At 40.3% G+C, this 27,499-nt stretch overlaps 1 protein-coding gene across 5 annotated transcripts in view; it reads right to left on the bottom strand.

Annotated features, from left to right (window-relative positions):
• The window catches only part of CTNNA2 (catenin alpha 2), a 1,366,346-nt gene that overhangs the window by 910,529 nt on the left and 428,318 nt on the right, over nt 1–27,499 (bottom strand). For all 5 annotated transcript variants that reach the window (XM_086323685.1, XM_086323687.1, XM_086323688.1 and 2 more), the window contains exon 4: nt 7,537–7,703. In XM_086323685.1, coding sequence (XP_086179811.1) covers nt 7,537–7,703 — 167 coding nt within the window. The remainder of the gene's footprint in view (nt 1–7,536; nt 7,704–27,499) is intronic.

Below are 27,499 nucleotides of genomic sequence, written 5' to 3'. Positions count from 1 at the left end.
CATGATGTACTCTGCAAATAATTTAAATAAGCAGGGTGACAATATACAGCCTTGATGTACTCCTTTTCCTATTTGGAACCAGTCCGTTGTTCTATGTCCAATTCTAACTGTTGCTTCCTGACCTGCATATAGGTTTCTCAAGAGACAGGTCAGGTGGTCTGCTATTCCCATCTTTTTCCGAATTTTCCACAGTTTCTTGTGATCCACACAGTCAAAGGCTCTGGCATAGTCAATAAAGCAGAAATAGATGTTTTTCTGGAACGCTCTTGCTTTTTCCATTAATGCACCAGACAATGTTCCAAATGGTTTACATGTACCTAATTTAGTCCCCCAAAATAGGTCTTTGAAGTTAATACTTCTCTTGTTTCTGCTTTACAAAGGAGAACTGAGGCCAGAGGGGTGACATAGCCAGCCTGATCCGTCTCATAGCAAATCTCAGGTAATCTGGGTTTGAACCCAGGTACTTTGCTCCAGAACACATTCTTTGAACTCCTGAGTTGGGCCACCTCAATTTCCCAGAAAGGATGGGTTCATAAAGCTGCTGGAGTCTGGGTCTGGATCATACTGATAATGAAGATTCTTTAAGAGTCCTACCCCATCTGATCAGTCTCCAGGTTCTAATGCTTCTATCTCTTTAATTTCTATAAAATCTATCCCCTTACTATTCACACAGCCACTGTCTGCACTCAGCTTTCCTTGCATTCACTGGCCTGGGTCAGGTAAAACATCTCTCAATCTGTCTCCTTGATTGGGCTCACCCTTCTAATTCCTTCTCCATACTGCTACCAAAAGTATTTGTCTAAATCAGGAATTTGATTTTATTGTATAGGACTACTCAATTGCTCCCCATAATCTATAAACAGAATCTAAACAAATTTGTTGTTCAGTCACTAAGCCATGTCTGACTTCTTGTGACCCCATGAACTGTAGCATGCCAGGCTTCCCTGTCCATCACCATCTCCCAGAGCTTGCTCAAACTCATGTCCATTGAGTCGGTGATGCCATCCAACCATCTCATCTTCTGCCACTCCCTTATCCTCTTGCCCTCAATTTTGGCAGATTCCAAACTAATTACGATAATCAAGAGGCTCCCCACCCTACATCTCTCTCTGACTGCCCCTCCCACCTAACCCTCTCTGCTCCAACTACGAATCAACCCTATTCTTGTGAATACTCCAAATTTTTGCCTCACTCTCATGCCTTTGTTCTGCCCTCGGTTTGTGAAGCTCTGTGTAGGTAAAACTTTTTGCCCCACCTGAATCCATCTCCCCTCTTATGTAAGAACACCCCAGCTGTGAGCAGTAAACCACTCTCTTCTTGGGCTGGTTATCAAATCCCAATTCATGCTTTCTGCCTGCTCTGTGAACACATGGCTGAGCCCTTTAATAATTGTTCCTTTGTTAAGTTTTGTAGGGAGAATGTGCCAGATAGGCGACAGAGGAGGAAGGGGTTTTGTTTGCTGGTCCTGGAGGGCTCCCTGGACAGAGGCAGCAGCAGGGGCAGCATCTCCAACACCAGGTGCCCCCAGGGGTGATTCTGTAGTACAGTGTCTCCAGAAAGACATCTCTTCATGAGCAGTTTTTTTCTTGACTCCCTAAAGGGCAGATTTCTAGCAAGTTTCATTGGCTTGTGTGGCACCTCAGTGGCACCTCTATAATCCAGTGATCCAGGAACATCTGGATCCTGGTCCTGATGTGGGTGGGCTCTCTCTCAAGGGCTCCTTCCATCTGCCATTCCTATACTCCTAAGCATTCTTCCTAGTCAATCCCTTGTTACTCTATCAGAGCTAATAACTATTCACATTAAACTTTCCGTGCTCAAATTACTGTGATGCTTCACTCTCACTACTGGACAGAATGATGCCTCCTCTACTCTTTGATGTGGGCCAACCTCTTTCCAGGGGGTTCCCTGGTGGCCCAGGTGGTAAAGAATCTGCCTGCAATGAAGGAGACCCAGGTTTGATGCCTGGGTTAGGAAGATCCCCTGGAGAAGGAAATGGCAACGCACTCCGGTATTCTTGCCTGGAGAATTTCATGGACAGAAGAGCCTGATGGGCGACAGTCCATGGGTTCACAAACAGTCAGACATGTCTGAGCGACTAACACTTTCATTTTCACTCTTCACAGCCTCTTTCCATACCCTCAACTCCTAGCTCTCAGCTTCAAGCTTGGGCTTGTGACCCCAGCCTGTTCAATCTGGTTCAAGCAACTGATTCAGGAAAACACAAGTCTCATTCTGTTCACTGCGACCCATTCCTAAGTCCTGTCTTTCCCAACCACATTGCCTTTCTTCATATTATCCTGAATTCCCCAACAATACATTTGGTTGAACTGATCTCATCCTTGGCTTGCGGGTATGGTGAGGGAAAGGAACAGTGTTGACCAAACTCAGAAATCAGCATGTCCCATTTCCCCTCTAAATAATTAACTCAGAGATATGTATCTGATTTAGAGGCCGACAGAACCAACAAGCTAGTGGAACCTTTATTTGAGCTTCTAAGGAAGAGAATTTCTTCTTTTTTGCTATCTCTAGTCTAGAAGCATGCAATCGTGAGAATGTTTTATAGCTACCTTGAGATCATGAGAAAAGGGCCTACAGAGAAGAGTGTTCTTCCTGAGAAAACATAGAAACTGGTCCTTGTCACATGTTTATACCTTGATCAAGCTCTGCCTGAAGCCAACTGCCTCTGGATTTTTAGTTTGGTGCGTCAATATATTTCCTTTTTGAAAGAATAAGTTGGGTTGGGTTTATGTTTTAAAAATGGAAAACTTCCTAATTATTGTATTTTCCTTCCAGATGAGACCATAGCAATATGCACAATTTTCCCAACATGCACTGTACTCTTTCTTACTGTCTCCCCCACCACCAGCCTATAAAGTTTTAAAGGCAGGAGCTGAGTCTTATTTACCTTGGAAGTTATGTATTGTGGCACAATGTTCTGCACACAGTAGGCATCCAATAAGTATCTCTCGAAAGGATAACTAAATAAATAAATTCTAAACAACCCAGCTATATGAAGTTAATGCTATGACAGGTCTGATGAAAAAGGTATGCTAAGAATATGGGCAGTAATTTCTACATTTATAATTAGAGACAAGGATATTTTGTACTAATTGCTTGCTGTTATTCAAACATAAGAGCCACATTATGTGCAGCATAAATTACTGCAACATTGTAAATCAACCATACTATAATCAAAAAAAAATTGTAAACCATATGAGAACTGCAGAAAGAAACATAAGACTATTGAGAAATAATGTTATTGGGGATTCTCTAGTCCATTTGATGATAATGTTACAAAAAGTATAGGTAATATTAAACCTACCCCCAAAACAACTGGGTGGCAGCATTATATTTGGCCCCTGGTAGTCTCAAAGATAACCTGAATTTTCTGAGAAGTTGACTAAAGGGTTGTGTATTCTATATTGCTGTTGGCTTTCCAGGGAGAAGTTCTGAGACAATTGAGAACATCATTATTCAAGGACTCAGCTCGAGTACAGAAAAAAGCGATTGTCTCCTCTGACATATACATGTCTAGGTGAGTCTGTGTGTAATGTCACCACCAACGCCAAGAACCGAACAATAGAATCTGATTACATTCATTCGGAGACTAGGGAAAATAAATATCGCTCTTCTGGATCACTGATTGAAATGCGAAACTCCTTTCCAAGTGTGAAGTGTCACGTCTCAGCCTAACACACTGACAATATCAGCTGATTACAGGATACACCAGGTGTCTGCAGGGAATCACTCACCAGCAACTTCAACAATACAAGTGATTATAGTTCAGTAGTTTTTAATGATGTCTGATGTGCAAATGATTCTTTTAGCTTCACTCAGGAACATCAAATTCCCACTTTGGCGGTAACTCCGCTTTGAACTCTATGTCACTCACTATTTCATCAGTAACTTCTTGAATTCAAAATAACTACAGTAGCAAAAACCTTTGACAGCCCTATAGAATCTTTTATAAAGTATATTCAAGAGAGCTCAACATTAAAGCACACATGAATACTTACAAAATAAAGCAACTAGCTTCATATGAGCAGTTAGAATGCCTATGTGTGTGTGCTAAGCTGCTTCACAGTCATGTCTGACTCTGCAACCCCATGGACTGTAGCCCGCCAGGCTCCTCTGTCCATGGGACTTTCCAGACAAGAATACTGGAGAGGGTTGTCAGGCCCTCCTCCAGGGGATCTTTCTGACCCAGGGATCGAACCCGTGTCTCTGATGTCTCCTTCATTGGCAGGCGGGTTCTTTATCATTAGTGCCACCAGGGAGGCCCGGTTATATGAAAAGATGAACTATACCAGAATAAAAACTTAAGTTTACAAATGTAATTTTAAGGCAGCAGAATGCAAAAACCTATACTCTGCCAATCACACCATCTCTGTAGAATTCCCGATTCTTTACTTGATTTGAACGATTTACTCAGGATTACTCAATTTGCCAACAATTACCTACAGGGTGCGGGACAGAAAATGAAGGCAGGCATTTTAGGAGAATAAATGGACTCTCTTTCATCTACTCAGTGAATTATTGATGCAAAAACATGGAAATATGTTTCTGATAAGAAGGCAATTCTGTCCATGTTCCTGTAAGTTCCTCAGAAACAAGAAAATAAATCAATATCTGGAAAGAACAGCAATAAAGTTTTGGCACATGGCCTAAAAGATAAAAAGTAAAATATTATCTGTAATGCTCAAAGGTAAAATAGCTATGCAGTGGTTAACATGGCAGGAAGCTACAGGACTCCCTATAGCGTAGTAATTAATCTTCAGATCCAACAGAAAATCAGCTTACTACTTTATTATCATTAGGAATCATCTGACACTCTTTTGCCCATCTATGTTCTATCATCCATTTGGTAAAGAAATTCACTTTTGTTTGGAGGAAACCTTGATAACATTATAAATGATCATTTCTAACCTGCTCCATCAAAATAGGTAATGCTATTTCCTTCATCTCATGTGGGTGCTCAGTCGCTCAGTCATGTCCGACTCTCTGCGACTCCATGGACTGCAGCCCACCAGGCTCCTCTGTCCATGAGGATTTCCCAGACGAGAATACTGGAATGGGTTGCCTTTTTCTTCTCTAGGAGATCTTCTCAACCCAGGGATCAAACCCACATCTTCTGTCTCTCCTGCATTTGCAAGTGTGTTCTTTACCACTTAGACACCTGGGAAGACCTTCATCTAAGTTAAAAAAAAATAAATAGATGCTAGCAGACAAATTTGTTTATGAGAGGATGTGCTTCTATGGAAAAAACAAAAATGCTAAGTAGAATTGTATACTATGTCTATTTGCAATTAATTGTTGACACATTGTCTTTTTTACCTGGTTGGAGCACTAGTCCCATCATATAACAGTGAGAACACCAGAATCTGCAGTTCCCCAAGGATGCCACAAGAGGGCACCATTTCACCACTACTGTCCCCTGCAGAGGTTATACTCTGAGTACAACAAATGTGTTATTTAGTCTTACAATCATTTTTAATTTTATTGCTGACAGTCTGACAGGACTACTTAATATTGCTGGGTTGACCTTTCCATATTTTGTGCTAAATCTTTTTTTTTTTTTTTTTTTAACTTCTCTTAATCTGCTGTGTTGGGAAGAGGATATAATTGACTCTACATTAGGACAGGCTGCAGTGTGATACTACCAGCGACAGCACTGGTCAAAACAGATGGATGAAAGGCAGTATTCCAGGCATCAACTGGTGCCATGCAGCACTCTACAGACCCAGACTTCATGAGCACCAGCCACGTGTGGGCTGTTCAGGGAGAGTATACTTTTTAGCTTTCATCACTCCCCAGAAGGGGCAGAAATGGCTTTCCACAGAACGTGCATGCATGCGTGTTCAGTCTTGTTCAACTCTTTGCAACTCCATGGATTGTAGCCTGCCAGGCTCCTCTGTCCATAAGACTTTCCAGGAAAGAATACTGGAGTGGACCCTCCTCCAGGGGATCCTCCCAAGCCAGGAATTAAATTCATGTCTCCTGCATCCCCTGCACTGGCAGGCAGGTTTTTTACCACTGAACCACCTGGGAATCCCAGCACAGAGAATGCTAACATATAAGATGTAAAGTTAATTTCCTTAGGTCCAGTCCTGTTCTCCTTGTAAAAGAAGACGGTCCCTCTGGGGAAAGATTCTTCTTACAATGTGGCTTTTGAAGACTAGACAGGTTGTAAGAGAAAGGTAAGAAAATTTTTTCTTCAACACATTTGAGAACAAAGTCATCTGTAGCCTAACAGATGACTAAAAGCCCCACATAACTCAGGTGGGGCTGCAGGAATAGGGCCTGAGAGTGGTTCTGGAATCTGACAGTGGTGACAGGCGCCACTGACCAGACACTTACTTTGCACCAGACTCTGTGATAAATGCATCACAGGAATTTCCCTGTTGAGAGCTCCCCGCGGCTCTGAGGGCTGCACTGTCATTAGCCCTCATATCAACAGATGAGGTGTTTGAAACCTGAGGTTTTATTTTTTACATTATACATACACATAGGCTTCAGTTGGTAAAGAATCGCCTGCAATGCAGGAGACCCCGGTTCAATTCCTGGGTCGGGAAGATCTCCTGGAGAAGGGATAGGCTACCCACTCCACTATTCTTGGACTTCCCTGGTGGCTCAGCTGATAAAAAATCTGCCTGCCTGGGTTCAGTTCCTGCATTGGGAAGAATCCTGACAAGCAAGGAACATATGATGGGGTTGGTGGGGCATATGTGCACACAGAGACCCAGTCCAGGTGTGTGAGATGAAAACTGATGCAGCAAGATTGACTTTAGTAAACAGTGGCTTCTTTTTATTGTCAGACTAAGGGAGGTTCAAAGTACATAATTCTATAAAAGGGCAATGATAGACCAGTTAACAAAATAGAATGTAACAGGATCTATATCAAGGTGGGCAGAGGTGGTCAAGTGGCCAGCTGCCTAGAAGAGCTGCGTGTCTGTCCCATCACTCAGTCATGTCTGACTCTCTGCAGCCCCACAGACTGTAGCCCGCCAGGTTCCTCTGCCCATGGAATTGTCCAGGCAAAGATACTGGAGTGGATTGCCTTTTCCTTCCCCAGGGGAACTTCCTGACCCAGGGATCGAACACCCGTCTCCTGTGTTTTCCACACTGGCAGGCAGGTTCTTTACCACTGTGCCACCAGGGAAGCCCCTAGAAGGGCTGGCCTGGCCTGAATTACTACAGGGACCAGCACCGCTCTGAATCTCAAGACAAGACCAAGGTGGGCACCCTACACAAGGCCTCTGAAGCCTGAAAGATGCACAGTTTTGTACTCCAGGAAATAAGGGGAGATTTAAACTCCATGTTTTGAGAGAAGACAATTCAAGTGAATAATCTGTATCTTTGAAAAATATATTATTGAGTATAAATTGAGTATTAGAAAAATTAAGGGCATACCACTTGGGTGAGTAACCAAGTGACCCTGTGAGTGGTGATTGTCAGTCCAGGTCAGCACAGTACTACCCACGGTCAATACCACCATCCACATAAAGCATATTTTGATAAGTTCTACATACGTACAATTTTCAGATGAGACAAAAGCCTCATGACGTCCGCCATGTCCGCCAGGATGAGCAAGCGGGTCACAGCAGACAGCAGAGCCCGTGCCGCCCGTACCATGGTTCCGCGCTTCACCGACGAGCAGGGGTCATCTGCAAATTCTGAAGAAGCGATGCGCATGGTCTCACCTGGAAGACAGACACGGAGACACACGTGGGTAGACAGGAAGCTCAGAGGCCGGCAGTCACTAAGATCTGTGGAGGGGTAATCAGAGCTCTCACTGCAAAACCACCCTGGTCAGGTGGTACCAGCTCCCTCAGTGAAGCTGAGATTTTCAAGTCAGACCCCTTAGTGCCCCCAGACAGGTGCTGTGAACAAGACCCAAGTGTGAAATTATGTTTTTAGCATCAATAAGGAATATGTTTGATTCAGTTTGTGTAAGAGTTGAGATGAATTTGCCTGACCTGAATCATTCTCACTCTCCAAGTCCCTTGAAACCAGTGGTATTTACTAGGCTAGTTGGTTTCTGACAGCTGAAGAATAAAGCTAACAGCTCCAGAGGGGAATGAAACTAAAGACTTTGACCTAATGAACTCGGTTCTCTTAATTGAGTTAAATAGACAATAACAGACTACAGAGATAGTCCATGCATGCATGCTCAGTCACTCAGTTGTGTCCGACTCTTTGCAACCCTAGGGATACAAGCCCGTCAGGCTCCTCTGTCCATGGGATTCCCCAGGCAAGAATACTGGAGTAGGTTGCCATGCCCCCCTCCAGGGGATCTTCCCAACCCCAGGGATCTAACCCAAGTCTCCTGCATTGGCAGGTGGATGTCATTCTATAATACAGAGAACACTTAGGAGACAATTGAACCAATTCAGCAAATATTTATTAGGCACACACTGGTAAAAATTCTCTACCAGAGTCTGGAAATGCAAAGGTGACTAAGAATGCCCTGGGCCCAGGGAGTTCAGTCTAACCAGGACACACATCGTAAATACATACTTAAAATACAGAGATTACATGCCATCATAGACATATGACCAAGAATGAAGGCAGAAAAGGAGGAGGAAGTGATTAACTCATTTAGTGTGAGGCTGGGGGAAAAGCTGTCAATACTGATGGCCTTTGAAAAGCCAAGATGTGTTCACCTGGAAGATGAAGGTGGGCAGGGCGCCTAAGGCACTGTGAACACCAGGAGGCTCCAGGACTTGGAGGAGGGCGCTGAGCCCAGGTAAATGCAATCACCTGAAGCTCACAGTGAGTGAGGGCTGTAGGCAAGAGAGGTGCCAGGGCCTGGGACACTGGGCAAGAGATTTGGACTGTGGCCTCAGGAGGAGATGACTTCACATATTTTTATTTTGGCCACATTATGTAAAATAAGCCGGAGGGGTCAAGACTTGTGCAGAGAAAATAGGCAAATACAGTTACAATCTGAGAGAGCAGATGAGGACATAGACCAGAAACATAGGAATGGGATCCAGAGATAAGATCTGTATCAACGAGATGATGAAGGGAAACAGGAAGAGACAAGGGAGAGAATCAAGGATTTGGGGATTAATTATATATGGAAGGGTTTCCCTGATGGCTCAAAGGTAGTATTTACCAGCAATGCAGGATATGCAGGAGATGAAAGTTTGATCCCTGGGTCAGGAAGATTCCCTGGAGGAGAAAATGGAAACCCACTCCAGTTTTCTTGCCTGGAAAATTTCACGATCAGGGGAGCCTGACAGTATACAGTGTAGGATCCCAAAGAATAGGACACAACCGAGCACACACATGCGATATGTACGGAAACCATTGAGGAGTTGGAGGTAGTGGTGAATACAGACCCACCACAATGGACTGGTACATATTTGCACAAAGGGACTCCAGGAGTGGGAAACAAAGGGAGGTCATTAACTACATGAGACAGGCCCCATGGTCATGGGGTGGATATCTACCTATGGTACAGAGAACTAGGAAAAATCATAATGGAGCTTTACGCAGCACAGCATACACAGGGGTACCAATGTTTTGATAAACCAGAAGAGTTCATATGACCAATGAATCAACTTAGGATGACACAATACAGTCAATATTTTATTTACAAAATGATTAATTATCATCTGCCCATCAAAACTAAGCTCAAATAGTCAATTATTTCAATGAAAGTCTGTGCCTCCTAGCATTTATCCCAAGATATGAGGGAAAATAAGATATACTTCTCATAATTTTAGGGCTTCTCTGATAGCTCAGTTGGTAAATAATCGCCTGGAATGCAGGACACCCAGGATCGATTCTTGGGTCAGGAAGATCCCCTGGAGAAGGAAATAGCTACCAACTCCAGTATTCTTGGGCTACCCTTGTGACTCAGCTGGTAAAGAATCCGCCTGCAATGCGGGAGACCTGGGTTCAATCCCTGGGTTGGGAAGATCCCCTGGCGAAGGGAACTGCTACCCACTCCAGTATTATGGCCTGGAGAATTCCATGGACTGTATAGTCCATGGAGTCGCAAAGAGTCAGACACGACTGAGCGACTTTTATTTCACTCCCTCTCATCATTTTACAGGCAGATCAAAAGATAATATAATTCCCTCAGTGTTGTAGTTATTTAAACCCTCCTTTTTGTACTTAGGAAATGTGGGTGTGTAAGGAAATATATTGTGTGGCTGGATCTTTTAAAGAGGCTACCATCTATGATATGTATATGACACAGTTGCACAGCTTAGTCTTTATGCCTAGGCACAAATAGCTTGAAATATAACAACAGCATGGGAGAAGATTAAAAATGTTTTATTATGATACTGGTGAATTGTCAAGATGTATGACACCGAAGAATTGATGCTTTGAACTTTGGTGTTGGAGAAGATTCTTGAGAGTCCCTTGGACTGCATGTAGATTCAACCAGTCCATTCTAAAGGAGATCAGGCCTGGGTGTTCATTGGAAGGACTGACGCTAAAGCTGAAACTCCAATACTTTGGCCACCTCATGCAAAGAGTTGACTCGTTGGAAAATATCCTGATGCTGGGAGGGATTGGGGGCAGGAAGAGAAGGGGATGGCAAGAGGAAGAGATGGCTGGATGGCTTCGCCGACTCGATGGACATGAGTTTGAGTAAACTCCAGAAGTTGGTGATGGACAGGGAGGCCTGGCATTCTGCGATTCATGGGGTCGCAAAGAGTCGGACATGACTGAGCAGCTGAACTGAACTGAACTGATGGCTCTAGTAGGCCTAAATAAACTTTAAGGTAGAGGTTGGCAATTAAGAGATACATATTCATTGCTTTTCTGCCTTTTGGCTAAGATCAAGTGAAGAGATACATATTCAATCCAATGGTCCACATGCTTACATAAATATCCTCTAGGGCTATTCCTTGTCCCTAAAAAAAGACTAAGCAGATATCTGTGTGGTGGGGAGAAAGCTACTTCATTCTCACTCTGTAGAGCGCAGCCAGAAAAAAACATTATATACCAAGGTGAATCTACTGAAATGTTGAGAAGGTCACCCTAAAGACTAGACGTAAGTGCAAATGGTATTGTTAATGGATAAATCAATTGCCGCTGGAAGGGATCTACTTATTCAAGGAAGGGATCCACTTATTCAAGGAAGGGAGAGATTCTTTTCTGCAGGTGAACCCTAGGGAGCTACACTGTTGATCTCAAATTTTTCAGGTTAAATTGCTACGAGCCACCGCTTGGGTAAGAGTGGACTATTCAGGCAGGGGTCTTCTCAGGAAAAAAGAAAGGGTCCTAATAGGAGAGTCACACCTCCTTCCAGCTTGTGGAGTAAACATGCCTAATTAAATTGATTTTCATACAGAGAGTGACCATGAAACAGGAAGGGGGCAAAGTACAACATTTAAAAGAATAACATAGCCAGAGGACACAGCATAAACTGATTAGAACCAACTAGGTCCAATGGCCAATTCAACTTCTACTTGACCTTGAGCCTCAGTATAAGCTCACTGTAACACACTCCAGGCCCCCGATGGTTCTAACATGCATGCTCAGTCGCTTCAGTCCTGTCTGACTCTTTCCGACCCTATGGACCACAGCTTGCCAGGCTCCTCTGTCCATGGGATTCTCCAGGCAAGAATACTAGAGTGGATTGCCATGCCCTCCTCCAGGGGATCCTCCCGACACAGGGATTGAACCCTCATCTCATTATGTCTCCTGCACTGGCAGGCAGGTTCTTTACCCACTGAGCCACCTGGGAATCCTAAAGATTCCAAGGATGACCAGAAAACATCAAAAGTGGGTGGTGGCCCAATTTCTGGAAAGTCCCACTCTTTCCCAAAACAATGGAATTCTCTTCCTACTCATTAGCCTATGAAATTGCATTGCATGCATGCTCAGTCATGTCTGACTGTTTGTAACTCCATGGACTACACAGTCCATGGCATTCTCCAGGCCAGAATACGGGAGTGGGTAGCCTTTCCCTTCTCCAGGGGATCTTCCCAACCCAGAGATCAAACCCAGGTCTCCTTCATTGCAGGCGGATTCTTCACCAAGTGGACCACAAGCTCCACCTGGGAAGCCCACTTAGTCTGTGAAATTACCCACCCCTATAAAAACTGACAATCCCGTATTCTGGGGCCTCTCATTAACCTTTTTCAATCTGAGATGGCCCACATTCTGTCTATAGAGTATGTTTCCTCCCTGAGTAGACCTTCTTTCTCTTTACTATGGCTCACTCTTGAATTCTTTCCTGTATAAAGTCAAGAACCCACACATGGAGGCTGTCCCAAGGACTCAGATGTGACCTGGGATGTGACCAGCCTTTAGCTCCCCACTCTCTTTTCTACAACAACTCACTTCATCCAGATGCTGACTGGCCAGAAATACTGTCTCAAAGCCCAGGGGATAACACTCAGCAGTATGGAGCTTTCAGGCAGATCTAATTAGTGTGGGGGCCACAGCAGGTCCTCCTGGGAGAAGCTTGGGAGATGTCCATGAGAGAAAAAATGAGACCCAGAGACAAGAGACAGGAAGAATCCACATTCGTAAATGTGACTCTGCAAATGGAAATGCCATGCTAAATTCTGAGATTATCCTCAAATAAATAATAGACCATTTAATCCAATCTAAATTAAAACTAAAAACACAGTTGAAGCAGATACAAATGAGTTAATGATTTTAAAGGTTTCAAAAGAAAGGCAAACTGAAGTCAGCTATAAATTTAATTCATTTTACATCCCTGTAGTTTTAGGATTACTAAAAGAAAACGGAAATCTATATTACAAAATGATAAGAGAGTTTATCAGAATTAAATCAGCTATTCACTTCGGAACTGCTTTTTCTATACAACTAAAATATTTAGCTGAGAAATAGCATGTGTGTGTAGGAGCAGGAAGGGAGCAATTAGGGGAGGGCACCAGAGCTGCCTGTTTCTTTTATATACACTCTTGTATTCAAGCTCATTAACTTGATTATAGACCTAAGGTCAGAGCAGGGCTTCTATGATCAAGCTTCTGATCCTCTAAAGCCACTACTACCTGCTGGAAAGAAGAAAAAAATAACATCTTCAAATAAGCGACTTAGGGGAAATAGTAATTAATATGAATACAGTGCTTCTATATAAAGGGCTATTTTGTAAGCATTATTCTAAAAGCTTTATATATATTAAGTCATGAATTAAAAGAGAATCTCTCTCTCTCTCTCTCTCTCTCTCTCTCTCTCTCTCCCCCTTCACATGCTTGCAGGCAGATTCTTTATCACTAGTACCACCTGGGTCTTTAAAGTAACAAAGACTAAGGTCACATTCTGACATCTCTCCAACCATTCCAAAGTTTGTAAGATCAGCAATTATTCAATTTCTGTGTTTTAGTCCCCTCAGCTGTAAAACAGGGGTGAAAGTAATAATAGCTACCTTGTAAGACTGTCATTAAAGATAATCCATTCAAAGCACCCAGCATAAGACCTTACCAGTAATGGGCACTTACTCATTATTGGATAGCAAGGAGATCAAACCATCAATCCTAAACAAACCATCAATACTAAAGGAAGTCAACTCTGAATATTCACTGGAAAGACTGATGCTGAAGCTGAAGCTCCAGTACTTTGACAACCTGATGCAAAGAGCCTACTTATTGGAAAAGACCCCAGTGCTGGCAAAGATTGAGGGAAGGAGGAGAAGGGGCAATGGAGGATGAGATGGTTGGATGGATGGCATCACCAACTCAATGCACATGAGTTTGAGCAAATTCCAGAGATACTGAAGGACAGGGAAACCTGGTGTGCTTCAGTTCTTGGGGTTTCAAAGAGTGGGACACAACTTAGTGACTGAACAACCACCACAATAACTCATTAATACCATAAATACCATAGCTACTACTCTCACTGTGATTCTCTCCAATAAAACAAGAATAGTTGGCAAACTCCTGGTTAAAGATTTGGAAGTGCCTTTTGTGGCTGATTTCACTGCTTGTGTACACAGTAATATACAAGCAAGAAAATATCTGCCTGATAAAATTATATTACATTGAGGCAGACTATACACCCTCCTGCCCACCCTCAAAGATGGTATTGGTGCTCAGTTTTCAAATTGGTGCTTGTTTTGCTTCTTATGCTACCCAACTGGAGGAAATGGGAATGTTGCAAAGCTCCTATAAAGCAAGAGTCACAGTCCAAAAAATGGTGATTACTCTTTTGCCCAAATGCAGTAGAAGACTATACTCTTGAAAACAGTAAACAGTGATGTGCTAAGCTTAAAAGAAAAATGGAGTGCAGAGAATCAACACTGAATTCAGTATCATTTAATATTTTTATAAAGTAAAGAGAAAGGAAATTAAACACGGTCAATTTAAATATCATTGTGCAGTGAAAGTGTTTTGAAATAACTGCACTATTAAAATGTATAATTAAACTAAACCTATTGTAAGTAAACAAAACCTATTGTAAGCAAACAAAACATAAGTAAAGCAAATAAGCATGCAATAAATTGTTTTTTTATAAATCCCAAATTTCAATAACCCTCTATATATAAGGCAAATTTCTTTATAAGTAGCATACTGATGACTTCTTTATATTAAGTCAATCAATATTTCCATTGATCAGTGTCTTTATTGTCCTACAACCATGATTACAAATCAAAATCCACTGAGATGTCAGTAGACTGATACATAGTACTTGTTAGTTGAAATGTAAGTTCAAAAACATCTTTTAATGTGATGAGGAAGGAAAAACAATACCACAACATGCATCCTGACTGAACAGCAGAAATAATATTATTATAAAAAATGCTACCATCTAATCCTGAATGAAAATGGTAGGCTCACCATTCCAACCTGAAAATGTACAGGACACAGGTCTATTCTTGCTAAATAAGATTTCTGTTGTTCAATCACTAAGTAATGTCCAACTCTTTGCAACCCCATGGAATGCAGCACATCAAGATTCCTTGTCCTTCACCATCTCCCAGAGTTTGCTCAAACTAATGTCCATTGAGTCAGTGACACCATCCAACCATCTCACCATCCATCACCCACTTCTCTTCCTGCCCTCGTTCTTTCCCAGAATCAGGGTTTTTTCCCAATTTGGCTCTTTGCATCAGGTGGTCAAAGTATTGGAGCTTCAGCTTCAGCATCAGTCCTTCCAATGCATATTCAGAGTTGGTTTCCTTTAGGATTGACTGGTTTGACTTCCTGTCCAAGGGACTCTCAAAAGAGTCTTTACCAGCACCACAGTTTAACAATATCAATTTTTGGTGCTTGGCCTTCATTATGTTATAACTCTCACATCCATGCATGATACTGGAAAAACCATAGCTTTGAGTATATGACCTTTGTTGGCAAAGTGATGTCTCAGCTTTTAAATACACTGTCTTGGTTTGTCGTAGCTTTTCTTCCAAGGAGCAAGTGTCTTTTAATTTTGTGGCTGCAATCACCATCTGCAGTGATTTTAGAGCCCAAGAAAATAAAAAATCTATCTGTCACCGTTTTCACTTTCTCCCCATTTATTTGCCATGAAATGATGGTACCGGATACCATGATCTTAGTTTTCTTGAATGTTGAGCTTTAAACAAGCTTTTTCACTCTCCTCTTTCACCCTCAAGAGGCTCTTTAGTACCTCCTCTCTTTCTGCCATTAGAGTGGAATTATCTACATATTTGAGGTTGTTGATATTTCTCCTGGCAAACTTGATTCCAGCTTGTGTTTCATCCAGCCTGGCATTTGCATGATGTACGCTGCATAGAATTTAAATAAGCAGGGTGACAATATACATCCTTGATGTACTCCTTTCCTAATTTGGAGCCACTCCATTGTTCCATGTCTGGTTCTAATTGTTGTTTCTTGACCTTCAAACAGGTTTCTCAAGACGCAGGTAAGGTGGTCTAGTATTCCCATCTCTTTAAGAATTTTCCACAGTTTGCTGTGATCCACACAGTCAAAGGCTTTAGCGCAGTCAATGAAGCAGATGTTTTTCTTCAATTCCCTTGCTTTTTCTATGATCCAGCAGACATTGACAATTTGATCTCTGGTTCCTCTGCCTTTTCTATATCCAACTTGAGGTCTGGGAATTCTCAGTATACGTACTGTTGAAGCTGGCTTGAAGGGCTTTTGAGCATGACCTTGTTAGCGTGTAAAGTTAGCACAACTGTGTGGTAGTTTGAACATTCTTTAGCATTATCTTTATTTGGGATTGGAATGAAAACTGATCTTTTGCAGTCCTGTGGCCATTGCTGAGTTTTCCAAATTTGCTGGCATATTGAGTGCAGCACTTTAATAGCATTATCTATCAGGATTTTCAATAGCTCAGGTGGAAATCCATCACCTCCACTAGCTTTCTTTGTAGTAATGCTTCCTAAGGCCCACTTAACTTATTAAGATACTGTTTTTCTTTTACTTTTTTAAAAAAGGTAGAATAGAAAGGTGGTGGTAGGGTGGGGATTTAATGTCCAAATTCAAGAATTTAAGAGTATATTGGAGGACATCATACAACCTAAATCTTAGCAGGTATGACCTAAAAGACAAGACCTTCTGCCTCCTTAAGAAACCATTCCAATTTGAAAGACGTCTAACTGCTCATTTTTTTTCTTCAATTATTTTGATCTTCACTATGTTCTTCTGAACCACACAGAAAAATCTAGTCCTCTTTCCAAATCTATAAATCTTGAGAGAATTTTTTGCAATGTCCTTCATGGAGAAATGAAATGCCAAAACACACAACAGCCATTGCCTAAGAATTAACACTGCATCTAGATTATGAAAATGACAGCTTGCATAAAGAAGTGAACAAACAACTCCCCTTAGTTTTCCAAATGTTAAGTACATACTAACTAATCATTCAAGTTGGGGTGATTAGTTTGCTTTTATACAAACTTTTATGCGAGTTAATAGAGTAAACATAAAAGGCACTGTCAACTAGCTTTGGAGGGAACAAATCTGGTTTCTGGCATGTTGTGAAAACAAATGATAAGACAGATAACAATTGACAAGTCACTGGAGAAGGAAGCGGCAACCCACTCCAGTAGTCTTGCCTGGGAAATTTAATGGAAAGAGGAGCCTGGCAGGCTACAGTCCATGGGGTTGCAAAGAGTTGGATGTGACTGAACACGCACACACCACTCTGGTCTTTTTCATGACCTAAATTACTACCTACATTTGAGAGATATTAAATGTTAGCTCATTAGTGGAGTCCTCCAATTTCTTAATTTCAGAGCAGAAAAAACAAGTATCAAGAACCTTATATGGCTCACCCGAAGTCAAACAGCCAATTAATGGCAGAGTTCAGACCAGAAGCTGGGTGTTTTGACTCTTAAACTTGCTACAATTTACCACAAAAGTCTTCTTCCTCGAAAAACTATTTTTGTATGGTTTCATAGATTCACAACTGTGTATTTAGTCCACATAACTTATAATTTAGTCTATATAAGTCTTTTTATACCAGTTTGGATGTCTTGATTCTATGATTAGGTGCAACTATATTTGTAAGTTCCTATGGTTTCTCATTAAATACTTGTGTCACTGATTTCAATCAGCTTAGATATAAACACAAAGAAAATGAAGTATAAAAGAAGCACATTGTATAATTTGATTTTTAGAGGCTACAGATGAATAAACCATATTTGAAACTGTTATACTGTAGAATAACAAGTCAACTTAACTTTTTCTAAAGTAGTATTTGGCTAAACAAAGCACAGGAACAATTCTTATAATGAGAAAAGTTGATTAAGGATAGAAAACTCTACCACACATTTCAAAATTAGAAACAAAACAAAAAAATGTTCCAAGTGATTGCTATCATGAACGTGGTAAATGCTGCTTTAAAATTACAACTTAATTAAGTTATATTTTTAAAATACCTCATGGAGAAGACTGATTTTCTTCACTAGTTTGAGGATGAAAAAAAAAAAAAACACGAATGATTGGATTCTAGGATTTAAATGGCACAGTCTATGCTTTATTTTCTGAACTGCCATTGATTTTCCAGTCATAACAGAGAAATGGCAGATTCTTAAATGTGATTATAGCCATGTGTCTTCTTTATTATAGCCACATGACTAGAGGCTTCCTTGTCACCATCACTCTGCCTCCTATATTAAGAGAGCTCACAGAAGGACCACATCTAAATCAACATCAGGATATCAATTACAATAAAGCCCAGCTAACAAAAATATATTTGTGGGAGGATCTGGCAACAGGCAATGAACGAAATTGATTTAAAATAATTCAAAATCCTAAATTCAAAAAGACAGACTGCCAAAATGTGCTAATCAAAGCTTTCTTCACTTCTGTGATCAATAGCTTTTCATGTGGGTCAAGACAGATCTCAGACTGCCTTCTCTCCTTCCAGCTCAAAAGTACATTTTAAACATAAGTGAAATAAGGTTATAACAAACATAAACCTTGAGAGGGAAAAATGTCCCTACAGGGTGACATGCAGTTTTAAGGGTGAGGGAAATTTTGAGAGTTAGAGAGTAACCTTCCAGTCTGTACAGGGCTTCCCTGCTGTCGGTTGGTAGAGATTCTGCCTGTGATGCAACAGACGGCCTGCAATGCAGAATATGGGGATTCAGTCCCTGGGTTGAGAAGAACCCCTGCAGAAGGAAATGGCAACCCACTTCAGTATTCTTCCCTGGGAGATCCTTAAGTTTGTAAGGGTGATTACATAAGCATATCTGTAAATGTATGCAAAGTGTAGAAAGAGTCATATATCATTTCATTCATCCTTTTATTCATTCACTAAGCATTTATTAAGCTAGGTGGTCGCTGTTTGCTAGGTTCTGGATATTCAGGATGAAGTCACAATTCCTGCCCTCTCCTTACTAGCATCCTGATCTTTCTGACAGATTCACTAATAAAGATCATCTGTAGAACATTTGTAGAGAAACACCCACTGATCAGGCATTTGGGAATTCTAGACAGAAGTCACATTTTGGGGAGCTGGGATTCATGAGTATGTAGAGGATGCTTAGTCAGCTATTATAATAAGGAAGCATGGTCAAAAACTATGTATGTATATGTGCACATGTATCTATACCTATATCTAGAGAGAAGGATTAAGTTTTTCATGCTTTATCCCTGCAGTGTGTAGCTTTAAGCCATGACTCTGAGAGATGGCAGACCAGCCACACACCGATGATTTCTCTTCTCCTCCAAATCACTATTAGATTTCTAAAAAACAAAGAGTGTGGGTGAGAATGACATGGACACATATACTCTTCATCATTAGTTAGCTTCTCAGCCCTATATTTGTTTCCTTTGTGGCTCAGCTGGTAAAGAATCAGCTGCGATGTGGGAGACCTAAGTTCAATCTCCGGGTTGGGAAGATTCCCCTGGAGAAGGGAAAGGCTACCCACTCCAGTATTCTGGCTTAGAGAATTCCAAGGACTGTAAAGTCCATTAGGCTGCAAAGAGTCAGACATGACTGAGCGACTTTCAGCCCTATATTGAGCAGGTCTTGGTGAACAGAAACATTTCAGGTGCCTCTAATCTCTTAACTTCAAACTCTAAATGAAAAGTGGGTCTGAGGGAACTAGGACTCAAGCTCCGGGAACTGGTAATGGACAGGGAAGCCTGGCGTGCTGCAGTCCGTGGGACTGCAGAGTCAGACACGACTGAGCAACTGAACTGAATGGAACTGAATTCATTCTTCAACTAGTATTTCCAAATACTAGGAAAGGGATCCATCTGATCACACTAGTTTCATGAAATTGAAGATAAATATAGAAAGAGAGATGAAAGGATGAAAATTATAGGAAGTCAATGAATATTAACTTTTTCTCTCCTTCCACTGGTAGAATAATGTAGGATCTCCAATTTGTCAGGAAACATAAGACAAATTATTTTTTTAATTTGCTAGTTAATCTTTCAAATAATATTCTCAAATTTTTTTTTTCTTAAATCCCCAGAACATTGTTTCCTATAAAAGACAAGGTTCCAACTGTTACACTGAAAAAAATCAACTAAATATACCCTTTTCCCTGTATTCCCAGGTTTTGTGGATACTCTCTTGCTGTGGACACATTCTCAGATCCTCTTGCCAGTCCCAGGGTCCTTCTGCCTTTGCAGGCTGCTCTCAAGCAAAGGGAGCCCCATTCTGTGCTCTCTAGTGGTTATTTCATTCGAAGTTAATGGAAAATAGTGATAAATTACACTGTATACACTGGCCAGTGAATGCAGGTGCCCAGTTCCTTGGTAAATATATTTCTCACTACAAATTAATAAACTCACACTGGGAGTATAATTTAACCTCCCCGGTAGATCTGCCTATAGGAACAGAATATTCTGGTCATGCTGAAATTAGTATTTCACTCTGTATGGCAGCATACTAAAGATTAATACAGTAATATGGATTTTTAAAGCAAATACACACGGTTGTTTAATTCTCACATCATTTACATAGTATGAAGATGGAAGGATGAACCAGCAATTGCTGTGGGGCATCACTGGGAGGTGTCTGATTTGTGATAAGTATGGGAACTGGTTTTGAACATTGAACAGGAGTTCATTTTCAATTCCTATTCTAACAGCAAGTAGCTTTTCCCATCACAAAGAGTGTACAGGAAAAACTGGGGAAGGAAATGTCAAAGAACCTATAGATGTGAAGAACTTATTTTATGAGACAGAGAATGGAAGCATTATTAAGCAAATCCAGACATAAAAAGCAAAATTCTAAGCCACTGCCAGATGGTACTGAAGGCTATGAAATAAGAAGCAGGCAACCTGGCACACTGGACAGGGGGCAATGGCAGCCAAGCACACACAGAGTTCACCATCTAGTCACACTTGTCCAGGGCTGGGCAGAGACAAAGGCCTGTATGACTCAATGTGCATCCCTTATAGGAGGCCCTATGGGTTCAATGATTTTTAATACACCCATTTGTTAGCTTCACACAATTCCATGCTAAAGAACCTTTTCAGGTATAAATGCATGAGGACACACAAACATAGATGCCCACCGAGTGTGCCCTATTTAAATACTTTAGTCAAGCTTTGGCACAGAGAGCTGGCAAAACCAGAAGATGCAAACATTTATAGAGTTTAGCCTTAAGGCTGCTTCTGCTTCATGGGCTACACACTACAATCACATTTGTGAATCCCCAAACCTAATATTTTCAATAATCAACAGATGCAACTAGAGATCATGTCCAAAAACGGAAGCATTGTAAAGATCTATTTTGCCTAACTCTGGGTGGATCTGTTCAATGTTAACTAATGTTGCCTCCTCATTTCCAGTTAGCTTTAACTCATCTCCCTCCTCCCTGCTGCTGTTGCTAAGTTGCTTCAGTCGTGTCCGACTCTGTGCGACCCCATAGACCGAAGCCCATCAGGCTGCCCGTCCCTGGGATTCTCCAGGCAAGAACACTGGAGTGGGGTGCCATTTCCTTCTCCAATGCATGAAAGTGAAGTCCCTCAGTCATGTCCGACTCTGCGACCCCACAGACTGCAGCCCACCAGGCTCCCCCGTCCCTGGGATTCTCCAGGCAAGAACACTGGAGTGGGGTGCCATTTCCTTCTCCAATGCATGAAAGTGAAAAGTGAAAGTGAAGTCATGTCCGACACTTAGCAACCCCATGGACTACAGCCTACCAGGCTCCTCCATCCATGGGATTTTTCCAGGCAAGAGTACTGGAGTGGGGTGCCATTGCCTTCTCCACCCTCTTCTCTAGAAATTAAGACTACATGACTAAATGATCCCAAGAACTCCTTCCAATTTTGTATACTATGATGCAAAAAGTAATAATAGCTATTTATAGAATACTATGTACTGGGCACAATGTTAAACACTTTACATTTATAATCTCACAATGAGGTGAACAACATTATCTTCATTTCAAAGATTATCAAATCATTAGTTTAATAAGGTTTATTAATTTGTTCAAGGTCAGTTTAACACTAGGAATTGAATCTGAGGCTAATGAACTGAGACGTCTGTGATCTTAGTAACCTGGAAGCTCTAAGTTAGGAGTCTGTTGATGAAAAGTGAAAGTGTAAATGTGTTAGTTGCTCAGTTGTGTCTGACTCTTTGTGACTCTAAGGGCTCACCAGGCTCCTCTGTCCATGGAATTCTCCAGGCAAGAATACTGGAGTGAATTGCCAGTCCTTTCTCCAGGGGATCTTCCTGACTCAAGGATCAAACTCAGGTCTCCCACATTGCAGGCAGATTCTTAACCAACTGAACCAACCTAAAACAATCTAATGATGATGATGAGATTAATAATTATAGCTAATCCTGACATGGTGCTTATTCAGTGTCAGATACCATTCTAAGCACTGCATCTTACTCATTTAATCTTCATTAAAATCCTACAAGGTAGGTACTATTCCCATTTTATAGATGAGGAAACTGAATTACATAAAAATTAATTTGCCAAAGACGAGAAAACTTTGGATAATGGAATAAAGTTTTTAACCTAGAAAGTCTGGCTACAGTGGTCTAGGATTTAACCACTTCTAAGATAATGCCCATATCAAGCAAAAAAATAAAACAATAAAAAACAATAACAAAATGTTCTTAGCACCAACAATAGTGGTAAATTATTTTGTGGTGATATTTTTTAAATTGATCTTTTAAATAATATCTAGACTCTAAAATGATGTCCTCATGCATTATAATTTTAAGGAGCTGGGACAAGAATTTGAGCAAACTCCAGGAGATGGTAAAGGACAGGGATGTCTGGTGTCCTGCAGTCCAAGGGGTCACAAAGAGTCTAACACGGCTCAGTGACTGAACAGCATCCAAGAGGCAACATAAATTATGATAGGATGTATACAATAGGAGCTGCCATGGAAGAGGAAAGCCCTTGTCTCTCACTATAAAATTAGACACCTTAGCTCTTGTGCTTGTCTTGATTCATAGATGTCCAACTAACAATACTGTTATGTTATGATCAGACTCTACTCCTTTTTTTGCTAATTAGAGACAATTTTAGAACATTCCTTAACTTGAAACTAGAACTGCCCAAGAGTAAGCAAAAACATCATACTTTTCTTTTAGACTGTAGAATGCTTTACATTGTGATGAAGCCCAATGCTTCTGCATTAAGACTGGAGACATGTTTAAAGGGCTGCTAAATGTGCATGCAAAGATCACATATTATTTTTCAAATGCAACCCACATTAAAACAGAATGAGAAACCAACAATAATCATCTATGAAAATTAGGCTGTTTTCCAGCTTTTATGCATTATATATGCCAAGTCATTACAGACTAAAAGAAAGAAAAAAAAAGGAACTAATAGTTCAATACATAACAGATTTGGTTAGTCTTTTTTGAATTACCACCATCTTGAAAAGTAAAGATTTAATATTTCCCACTATTAGTTGGATGGAGAAGGCAATGGCAACCCACTCCAGTACTCTTGCCTGGAAAATCCCATGGACGGAGGAGCCTGGGAGGCTGTAGTCCATGGGGTCGCGAAGAGTCGGACATGACTGAGCGACTTCACTTTCACTTTTCACTTTCATGCATTGGTGAAGGAAATGGCAACCCACTCCAGTGTTCTTGCCTGGAGAATCCCAGGGATGGCAGGGCCTGGTGCACTGCCGTCTATGGGGTTGCACAGAGTCAGACACGACTGAAGCGACTTAGCAGCAGCATTAATTGGATATCAACTACCAGCTCTTTTCAGTTAGAATTAGGGACACCTCTTAATTTTAGGCTTATTAACCTTCACACATGAAATCTAAAAATAAAGTAAAAATGTTAATAGTATTATTATAGCAAAATATTAAGTAACAAACTTACCAGTAGGATAAACTTTTAAAATAATTGTATTATTCTTTGACAGCACACCAGTAAAGAACCTTGGCTCAGACTTCTTGAATTTAAGTCCTAGTTCTCCATTTTTTTCTTTGTGTAACCTTAGGCAAATTACTTAATCTTTCTAGGACTCAGTAGTAAAATTAATAAAATAGCACCCCATGTCACAGATACATGTAAAAATTAAATGAGAGCATATAAGAGACTGAATACCAAGAAATATATCTCATGACACCCAGCAAATATCTTTATAAATGGAAAAGCAATCTCTGAGCCAAAAAAAAGAAAAAAAGAAACAGAAATTAGCAATCTTGAAACAAAAATGTTAAATTAATTCTGAAGCACTGACAACCTTAGAATCATTAAAAGTTATTTAGAAGCTAGATTTTAATTGCCACAGATGGGACGTAAGAATGTTTTGACCCTCAACAGGAATAGATCTGTCATGTTTTCTACCTAAAATAAAATTTCGAAACTTAAAATGCTGCTGCTGCTAAGTCGCTTCAGTTGGGTCCAACTCTGTGCGACCCCATAGATAGCAGCCCACCAGGCTCCACAGTCCCTGGGATTCTCCAGGCAAGAACACTGGAGTGGGTTGCCATGTCCTTCTCCAATGTATGAATGTGGAAAGTGAAAGTGAAATCGCTCAGTTGTGTCTGACTCTTCATGACTGCATGGACTGCAGCCTACCAGGCTCCTCTGTCCATGGGATTTTCCAGGCAAGAGTACTGGAGTGGGTTGCCATTGCCTTGCTGGCTTAAAATGCTATATCAGTGAAAATATTAACTAGAAAATAAATGTGTTCTCTGGCAAAGAGAAATCATACAGAAATGTTTCTGTCTCTATTCAGGAAAAAATCATATAGTTTCATTTATATTTGATAATCATAGTTTATAATCAGTGTTTGTAAGAAACTCATTTATACTTCGTACATAGAGTAGGAACAGAGATGTTATTTTAAAAATCAGTTTCAGATTGGTGGTGTGTGGTGTTCTTGTCAGAAGCAAAAGCAAATGTTTTTTGGAAGGAAGCAGAGGAATCTTTCAAATAAGACTTCATTAAAAAGTGAGTATACAGTTCAAAATTATAGAACACTGTAGCTGTGCTGAGTGGCAGGATTAATTATCTTAAAGAACTTAATAATTAAACTAAAGAAATTAATGATTAAAGAACTTCAGATAATAGAAGCAGAGGGAAATTATATATGTAATAAATATTTAAAAATACTTATAGTACTAGAACAAGAATTTGAAAGCATGAATTAAGGACTATGATTCTCTGAACCAAATAGATATTAAATCTCAAAAACAAAGAATAAATAAAAATTTATATAGAACTAAGAAGAAGGGCTTATTCATTAGGCCTTCCCAGGTGGCTCAGAGGTTAAAGCATCTGCCTGAAATGTGGGAGACCTGGGTTCGATCCCTGGGTTGGGAAGATCCCCTGGAGAAGGAAATGGCAACCCACTCCAGTATTCTTGCCCGGAGAATCCCATGGACGGAGGAGCCTGGTGGGCTACAGTCCATGGGGTCGCAAAGAGTCGGACATGACCGAGCGACTTCACTGAGAAGAAAATCTGTGAACTGGAAGACTGCTAAAAAAGTTAACCAAAAAAGGGGCACAAAATCTAGAGAAACAGAAGATAAGAAAAAGAAGTATATAGAGAATATAGAGAAATTTTCTAACATAAGTCTTCTTAGTTGTATATTGCGTGTTTGGCTTCCTGAATCAGGTGATAAACGGAGCGTAAAAAAGTCAGTATTTGTGAGATAATGGCTAAGAATTTTCCAGAGTTAAATAATTCATGAATACTCTGATTCAGGAAGCCAAACATATATCAACCAAGATAAGCAAAAAGAAGTCCACATTTGATCCCTTCATAGTAAAACTGAAGGAAATAAATGTCATAGCAAAGATTTTAGTTTAGCTACAAATAAAAAAAAGAACAGCTACAAGATAATGACAAATTATACTGACAGCATCGTATTCAGTGGCAAAATGGAAGCAAAAAGACAGTGGTAATATATGCTGAGAAAAAAAATAATAGGCAAACTAGAATTTTATGCCTAGCCAAAGTATTATTTAAAACGAGATTAGGACTTCCCTGTGGTCCAGTGGTTAAGACTCGATGCTTCCACTGGAAGGGGGCACAGGTTCCATCCCTGCTCAGGGAACTAAAATTCCCACACGCCATGCAGTGTGGCCAAAAGTTATTTTTAAAAATAAAATGAGAGCAAAAAAATGACATTTCCAGAAAAATATGAGAAAGCTTACTACCAAGCACCTTTACAAACTAAAGGAATCATTAAATGTACATATCATGAAGAACTAGGATTCACAATAGAATGAATTTTAAAGATTAATGAAATAACATGCATGAAAATCTTAAAATAACCTAATTTGTAACTAACTAGCCCAAAGGAAAAAAATTTTAATGGTGTCAAACAGTAATATTAACCAGTGATGATTGTAATAGTGTATTTTCTAATAAAGGTGTCCAATAGTGTTTTATGACCTCTAGTTCTTAACTTTCATCTTTTATTATGATATCAGTGATAACCCATCTTTCTAACATATATATGATTTCAATATCTCACTTTGTGTCTTTATCTAAATGTAATTCATGACAAAGTACTACTAATTTGATCTTATCACTAATTTGATCTCATCAGTATTTTAAACAATTACACAGTCTTCTCCATTGCCAGAGCCACTGAAAAAGTGGAAAGTGAAAGTGTTAGTAGCTCAGTTGTGTCCAACTGTTTGTGACCCCTTGGGCTGTAACCTGCCAGGCTCCTCTGTCCATGAAATTCTCCAGGCAAGAATACTGGAGTGGGTAGCCATTCTCTTCTCCAGAGAATCTTCCTGATCCAGGCAGGCAGATTCTTTACTGTCTGAGCCACAACGGAAGCCCCAGGAATCCTAATCAAATTCTCATCTCACTACCTATGATCTTATGGACATAGTTTGAGCAAACTTTGGGAGATGGTGAGGGACAGGTAAGCCTGGGGTGCTGCAGTCCATGGGGTCACAGAGAGTCGGACACAACTTGATCCATCCAAGTCCAACAACAACCAACAACCTATGATCTTAAAAGAGAGGGCCCAATCAGTCCCCCAATTTTTAGGCACATTTTCTTCTTATTCACTCCATGCTCAGAAGAAAAAGCTGTCAAGTTAATCAAATCATTAGAACCAAGACCTATAATGACAGTTAATCAGAGTATGCTATTACATTAAGTCACAAACTCAAATATACAGTTTTAAAGAATTCTACCAATTATGCCTTTTTATTTCTTAATCAGACATAGCCTCTTAGTGCATTAGCTTATACTACAATCAGACATAGAAAATCTTCTAGCTTTTACTAAAGAATAGCATTCTCTTTTCTGCTTCTGAATTTTGCTCTGCTTTCTCTACCCATCACTTCTCTATATTCTTTCTTCCATGGTTAGTATACACTCCTCTGACCTAAACTGATTTTACATTTCCTTTACCTGTAGAATCTTGGCTTACATAATTCTAGTTACTCCAAAAAATACTCAGTCTTTTAAATTCTCAGTGGAATATTAAACTGAGCTCAATAAATATAATTTTAATACAAAATTTTGTCCTTTTCTAATATTTTAAAAGTAGAAACCACTTACTGAGTTAAGGAAAGCTCTATTAAATAGAGTCTCATTTTTTTTCTCCATTCTGGGCAGCACAGAAAGGATAAATCAATACAGAGTTAGGCTCACTATTATCATAATAAATATTCACAATCAGCCCTAATCACAAATATCTTAGAATAACAG

Source organism: Bos grunniens, chromosome 11, assembly GCF_055505025.1.
Source record: "Bos grunniens cultivar Pamir isolate PY7600 chromosome 11, Bosgru_T2T1.0, whole genome shotgun sequence".
NCBI classification, from domain to species: domain Eukaryota; kingdom Metazoa; phylum Chordata; class Mammalia; order Artiodactyla; family Bovidae; genus Bos; species Bos grunniens.
This window is presented reverse-complemented; position numbering and strand designations above follow the sequence as displayed.